At 36.9% G+C, this 7,705-nt stretch overlaps 1 protein-coding gene across 2 annotated transcripts in view; it reads right to left on the reverse strand.

Moving 5' to 3' along the window:
• MAP3K7 (mitogen-activated protein kinase kinase kinase 7) overlaps window positions 1-5,192 on the reverse strand; it is a 34,904-nt gene extending 29,712 nt beyond the window's left edge. For both annotated transcript variants that reach the window (XM_009887508.1, XM_009887507.1), the window contains exons 1-5: window positions 5,086-5,192; window positions 3,392-3,457; window positions 2,433-2,478; window positions 1,641-1,779; window positions 333-457 (exon numbers count right to left, since the gene is read on the reverse strand). In XM_009887508.1, coding sequence (XP_009885810.1) covers window positions 333-457; window positions 1,641-1,779; window positions 2,433-2,466 — 298 coding nt within the window. In that variant the 5' untranslated portion in view covers window positions 2,467-2,478; window positions 3,392-3,457; window positions 5,086-5,192. The remainder of the gene's footprint in view (window positions 1-332; window positions 458-1,640; window positions 1,780-2,432; window positions 2,479-3,391; window positions 3,458-5,085) is intronic.
• Window positions 5,193-7,705: the final 2,513 nt, after the last annotated feature.

Consider the following 7,705-nt stretch of genomic DNA (forward strand, 5'->3'; position numbering starts at 1 on the left):
TATAAAATAAGAAACAGCTGCTGTCTAAAGGTACTTCTTATGTAAACCTCAGCGATTACACAAATAAAGGTTCCACATCTTCATGTAATTAACTAATATTGACATGATAGAGACAATTCAGTGCTGCTCTTCAAAACCCTGCATATGCAACCACACAGATTTTTAAATAACGTTTGACTTCCGCCAAGACTCTTTCAGCTGTTACCTCAAACTTTAGTACACCGATTGAAATAAAAGTAAGATTACAATATGCTCTTTTTCCTATACCAAATTCATTCACAGCTGCATACCTAGAAGGAACATGTAATATTGACACTGTAAATTATTGTTACCTTCAAAAACTTCAGGTGCCATCCAAGCAGCACTTCCCTTATTGTTGGTCATGTGTGTTTGAATATCACAAGCTGTACCAAAATCACAGATTTTTAGAACTGTCCCCCCAGCTACCAAGAGCAAACTGTGAAAAAAAAACCAAACAAACAAGCCCAAACAAATTAAAATTGTAGGATGAAATCATCTGGAAATAAACCACTGATTTTTTTTTTTTATCCCAACAACTATCATTCTAATACAGTTGAGTATCTAAGGCTTTGCTTCTCAGTGATTCAGCTTTATAATTTGAGAAATAAGTAAGGTCACTTGTGCCTATTCTGAACATATGAAATATTTTAATAATCATAAAATAAAAATAATATTAATAAAATGAATTTATATTGTAATTTATCAGTATTTCTACATGCTAGGTTTTACATAAATATATTTATCCATAGTGAACCACTAAACATACATTGACAAAATTAGTCTTTCAGATGCCAGAGGCTGAAAAACAAGTGCTGTAACAATTTTACCAAAAGAAGAACGATCAAGACTCCCATTAATGTCAGTCAACGTAGCTATTTATTTAAATGAAAGCACTCAAAGTTACACATTAACCGCTTTCTAAATCAAAACGGGATACAAGACAGAATTCAAGATTTGAAGCTTGGCTTCACAGTATAATTTTATCTGGTAATAACTGCAGGCTACCACTAAAAGCAGGTGATCTTGCTGATCCCCAAATCTCTGTTGCCACCTAATCTGCGGAGCCAGATCTGAAGCTGCAAAATGAATCAGATCAACAAACTGACTGGGCAGAAAACTATTCACTTTTGTTTCAGTGGAAAGTGATGGGAGATTCTGGCAGGGGTGGTGGAACAGGCAGAAGGAAGGGATAGAGGAGGATGGTCACGTGGGGAACGAGCTCTAATATATAAGATCAAATATGATGTTAAAACCCAGCAACCAAACAACCCCCCCACCTAACATTCTCTTATTGAACACCACAAACCGTTGTAAAACTGGGTCATTTCAAACGCCTCTGATTGGAAGCCCTATCCCTATCAAAATCCTCTTCCATGATGCAGGGCAGGAGCAGGATGTTTTTCCAGTTTAACAGAAAGTAACTGAGTATAGGTCATTTCCTGTACCATGCACCATCATTCTGTAACTGAAGTTTCAAATGCACAGCTTTCATCCAGAATATAGTACATCCAATAAAGTTAGTATCAATTAAAGGTATTTCTTTCAAATGCAATGAAATGATGATAAATGATCTTAAATTCCAATTGTAAGAAAATACAAAACATGAGCCGTAAACCTACTTCGGTGGTTTCAGGTCTCTGTGGATTAGAGCCTTTGGTTTCATACTGTGGAGATACGCCACTCCTTGGGAACACTGTAAACACCAACTCATGGCATGTGCAGCAGTATAATGAGGCAGAGGTTCAGCACCATGCAGCACTGCAAAACAAAGGCACAAACTAAAAAGAACTTTATTGCATATTACAACAGATACAATGGAGTTAACAACATACCAGTCAGAAAGCTCTACAAAATCTAAGTAATTATCAATGCCTCATCACTGCAACTGAAAATATCCTTCTGTAGACTGTTAAAATAATGGAAATGTCAAAGTATTTTCCATTTTTTAATTCATTTTTCGTAATTGCTCGTGTTAAAATTCAATATTGAAGGTGTTGCCTGTTCTCAGATATCCCTGGTGAAGTCTATGTTAAACAAATCCTCAGGGAATTTATAAGTTAAGGAAGAATCTTTTCAGATATTCCACTGGAAAATCTTAAATGACTTGTATAAAATATATAACAAACTGATATCAAGAAACAAACCAGTGGACTGCAAAGCATTTTTTAAAAGCCCATTCCTTTCTCTTTAAAATTATTTTAAGAATTTCAAAGAAACACAGTATTTGGGGTTGGAAGGGACCTCTGGAGGTCCACCAAGCAGGGTCACGCCTACAGCCAGTTGCCCAGGTGGCTTCTGAGTATCTCCAAGGATGGAGACATATGTATGAAACAAATTTTTATTTTAGATCACATTTGCCCTAACACTAGCACTTCAGCTCCAGGAAGACGCTATGTTGAAATGATACTCACCATTGTATAGAGAACCTCCTTCAGCATACTCCATAACAAGACACACCTTTGGAGGAGGAGGGGACAAAAAATAGGGATGTTTTAAATGCAGGGGCGAGAAACAGCTTTTGTAAACTGAAAGGAAAATTCTTTGAGAGGAACTGCGAAGTCTCCACACCTAAGCTAGTGGAAAATTTATCTATGAGGTAAAGAGTCAGTTTGAATGACACATATTTACATACATGAAACAGAAATCAGTTTTGTATTTTGTTCCCACTGTAAGTTAGGAAAGCAGAGAACGACCTGCCCCTCCCCATCTTGAAAAGCAAATGCTGTCATCAAACCGGTCATTTGCCTTTACCTTTTTTTTTTTTGTAGCTTACAAAAAAATTTAAGTACCATACCAAAAGAATTTCATTAGTACTAAGGAAAAAGGGATGAAGCATTATTTTAACCAATTAAATAGCCCAAACTAGAATTAGCTAAGAATACATCTGTCCTGTCACAGTCCTTGGTTTTCTGCTTTAAGAATTTGTGGGACTGTTTGCAGCTGTGACAGAAAGAAACAAAATCCTGACAATCACATATATGACAATAGGAAATGATTTACAAGCTATGAATCATGTGTTGCTAATGTATTTTCTTGTTCATATTGCCGATTTGAAATTAATAGGACTGTAGATATAAATGACACTGCATATGTAATACACCAGATGCCGTTCTGACAAACTGAATTATAATCGGTGTTTGAAACAGCATTTGGTGTTTTCTTGCAAGAATTTATCATAGCGGGGGAAAGAAAAAACAAAAACCTGAAAGTATCAACCAACCTACATATCTGTGTATTTCCTTATTATGGTTAAAACATACAAAATATATATAAAATATATACTTTGAATGTAAAATACGCATTTTACGCATTGATGCTTGCATATGTTAAGCTAGTCATCTTTTGTCATGCTGACAAAGCTATAACTTACTGGGTTTAGACAGGCTCCGTATAACTTGACAATATTGGGATGGTTTACTCGTGACAGTTGTCGAAGCTGCAATACAAATCATAGTTCATTTCAAAACATGGGAAAAAAAGGCTAATGCTTTATTTTCACATCTATAATTCATACACCACAACAGCAATTACAGTTCTGCGTAATCCTAGATGGTGATTTTAGGAATTACAAGACTGATACCCCTGTTTGCATTTCAATTTATGTAATTAGGCTTGTGTCTAACTGGAACTATATTTAAAAATAAATTCTAAAGAAATTAAATTTAAAGAAAGTATTTTTTCCACGGTGTAGTAAAATCACGCAAGTCAAACACTGTGCAACTATGACCTCTACAGGTTTGGTGTTTTTCCTGGAGCCTCCAATTCTGGAATCCTGATTTTCTGACTTTATAAACAATCTGAATCATATTTGCTGTATTCACAATATAGAAAATTACTGTTCTTAAAAAAAAAAAAAAAAAAAAAACAAAAAAAAAAAAACCCAAACCCCACAACACTATAAACTAAGCCAGCCAATTTAACATTAATGTGACATAGAGTTCCAAGAACTGCTGCTTGTACTACTTGACAATCAGGCTATTTTGCACCGAATTTTTCTTTACCAGTAGGTAGTAGAAGGAAAAATGATATTTTTGCCCCTTTACACAAGACTTCTGGGACAGCTTATGCTGTTCATTGTCTAGGGAGTTAGTGTTATTTTTTTTGTACACTTCAGAAGTTTTAAAAAAAACAGAATGGAGCATCACAACTGATGCTTGCACTGTGTAGGGTCTCCTGAATCCCTGTCATTATGGAAGTATTTCTGGGCTTATCTTCTCAGATCTCTTCTGAACACAAAAATGATGAGAGACTGATCAGATCTACTCAGTATTAAATGTCTCAGATTAATAACGTCAAAAACTTTCCATGGCAACGCACAACATATAGATATGTACAGAGAGGCCTATTACAAAGATGCTTCCTTTAACCCTTCAGTGTAGTTACATTTTTAGTTCCAAAACTAAGAGATTTATTTTTCACATATTTTGAATATCTTGAACATCCTAGATTCTGACTGACTAAATACTAAGCAGCACATCACAATGTATCTCATTTAAATTAATGGCTAACTTTTGATTCTAAAAAGTGTTATGTATCTGGGAAGTTTATCAGTGTACCTGAACTATTAACGATGTTTCTAAAGAAGTAGACATTGAATAGAAAGAGCGATTGCCCTTAAATGAGTTACATGTATTAATAAAATTATATGCAAGAAAATATAATGAAATTATTAAAACTGCTGAAAAAACTAAGAAACAGTTTCCAGTATGGATCTGCTTGTACAACCCCTGGAAGTGTTAAACAGCTCCAGGATTTTCGTGGCTATTTCAGCTGCACCCTGACTCCACACTGGAACAGAATCCAGGAACTGGCGTTTCCCTGACCTGTGCACCCTCCTCTCTCCCCTTTTTGCCTTCCAGTTTCCATGGGAAGGGAACTAAAGGAGCTCCAATATGCTCTGACAGGTGTCCTGTTCTGCATAACAAGGGGTTCAGGCCTGTACTGGGTACCACAGGCTGCATTTACCTTGTGATACAGACATAGCTTTTAGTACACTAAATACACCCATGAATTGAAGAAAACAATCTCTACCAAATCCCACATTTTCCAACAAACTTACTGTACCTCTACAATGAAGGCTTTTCTTTCAGATTCACTTTCTATTTGTTTAATGGCTACATCTTTAGCTCGCCATTTTGCCTTGCAGACCACACCAAAGGCTCCTCTTCCAACAACCTAGAACAAGATAATATGAAAAACGCGAGTTAAAACATGAAATGGTTTAATTTCCTGCACAGGACTTCACAAACAGAAAAGAAATTTAACTTCGAAAACTGAAGACAACAGAATCAAGTTTTGCTGCAGCAATTTAATATTATGCCATCAAAGCATAACTGGTGCTTAGCTAAGCTTCCTCCAGAGATCATTTACACAAGAACCAGAAAACATACATACAAAACATTTTATACTTAACATGCAGTAACAGTATTTCAGAAAAATATGATCTTAATTATTTCAAACAAGACTTGCTCTGAATAAAATTAGTGGAATAATGGCAAATTTATTTTTATAGATTTTATCTATCTGCCGTATTCATTTATGCTTGTTAGTAACAGGAATTCATATAATGGTTTGGGTTGGAAGGGACCTTAAAGATCATCTAGTTCAAATCCTCCTGCCATGGGCAGGGACACCTTCCAGGAGACCAGGGTGCACAATCCCATCAAACCTGGGCTTGAACACTTCCAGTGATGGGGCATCCACAGCTGCCCTGGGCAGCCCGTTCCAGTGTCTCACCACCCTCACAGTAAAGAATTTCTTCCCAATATCTCACCTAAATCTACTCTCTTTCAGTTTAAAACTGTTACCCCTTGTCCTATCGCTACACTCCCTGATAAAGAGTCCCTCCCCATCTTTCCTGTGGGTCCCCTTCAGGTACTGGAAAGCTGCAATAAGGTCTCCCCGGAGCCTTCTCTTCTCTAGGTTGAACAACCCCAACTCTCTCAACCTGTCTTCATAGGAGAGGTGTCCCAGCCCTCTCATCATCTTCGTGGCCCTGCTCTAGACTCAATAAAAACATCTGAAATTTAAATGCATATTCAAACAATTGCACTGAACTATGCTGAAGTTTGGATGAGGTGTTCAATGTGTTCAAAGTTATCCTTTAATTTTCTCATAGATGCCTCAATAGTGTGAGAAGAGTAAATTCTCCAGAGAGTCCTCTGAATAAAGCAAAGTGTCTATATAAACTATGCTTTCTCTATTTCTGTTGAAGTTTGCTTTCTAGTTTATTTGAAATTAACATTGCCTAAAAATATACAAAACCAGAGAAGAGTCATAACTCTTCACTGTAACTTCACAGAAGCAGTAGTAGCAGCTTCTGCATACTATATAATTCAAGAATCCTTTACATTTGCTGTGTAGAAGCTCTACCACCACCATTATTTGCAGTAGTTCTTTGAAACTAAGCACAAAACCGAAAGCAGGACAGACTGAAGTGTCCCTTTTCTGTGAGGTCGCTTTCAGTTACTAATGAGTTATAAACTATGGCAAATGGAAATGTCACTTCTTTTAAGTGTGTTCTTCAGGGGGAAAATGGCAACATACAGAAATAACAACAAAACATATATATGGAATGCAAAGTTGAAACCAGAGAGTCACCAAAATAGTGAGTCTAGCTGCCTCAGGAAAGCACAAACAAGTTGTTACACATACACCCAAAAAGGTGGAGAGAAGAGAAGGAGGAAATGGAAGGTGCACAAGAGCACAGAAGCAGCTAAGGGACAAGAGCTCCTCCAACTCCAAAAACCACAAGGCAGGGGGGATGAGAAGGATGGGGCTGGGGAGGGAGAAATGGACCAGGGGGTTGGTGGGCTGCTCTTGGATTCCGTGTTTGGCCCTAGCAGCTTTTCTTCACTGTTGGTTTTAACAGCATTCTGCGCTCTAATTCTTAGTCCTTGATTTCAAGTAGTATCAGATGTATCCTGAGGAACAAAGCAGATGCTTCTAATGAAATAAACACTTTTTTGGGAGGTGAACAAGAAGAGAATGGAAAGGAAAGGTAGTAGGGAGAGAGTGGAGTGGAAGCATTTACAAATGTGATTATCACAGCAGTTTATTATGGCAGAATTTAATTTTACTATCTTCCTTAAATGAGTAATGCACACAACCAGAACATTATTTTGGATGGAAACCCACACTTCTCAAAATTACAAAGCTCTTCACTGGAAGGTCACAGTTATTTATGATTTTCTCCAATAAAAAAGGGAGAATATTCTTGGGGGGAGGGGCAGGAATGAATACTGAAAATTAAAATCTAGACATGCAACATAATTAAAGGATCCACAAAATGTTGAAACATAATATTGCATGCATATTGTAAAAAACAGTACACCCATTCTTATAGGTTCACTAGTGAACTCACTCCTTAACGGAATGGTTTCTTAAAAAAAAAAAAAAGTGTGATTTGTGGGAGATCAGTGAATAACCACGCGTTTTCAATGCTGAAACAACACAAACTGCCTGCTGCCTGAATGCTCGCCCTTTGAGGAAATAATATTTAATAATTTTACCTCTTTTTTTCAGATGGCCCCCAATAGAGTAATAATTCAGAATGTAAATTAAGAGTGCTGATCCAGAGAAGGCAACTCGATAACCGGGAATGTACAAGCACCAGACTGTACTTGTCAAGGCTCCATGTCAATGCAAACTGACTATCATGTGTGTAAACCACGCTTGGGTTAGG

Source organism: Charadrius vociferus, unplaced genomic scaffold (assembly GCF_000708025.1).
Source record: "Charadrius vociferus isolate BGI_N301 unplaced genomic scaffold, ASM70802v2 scaffold185, whole genome shotgun sequence".
Classification (NCBI taxonomy): domain Eukaryota; kingdom Metazoa; phylum Chordata; class Aves; order Charadriiformes; family Charadriidae; genus Charadrius; species Charadrius vociferus.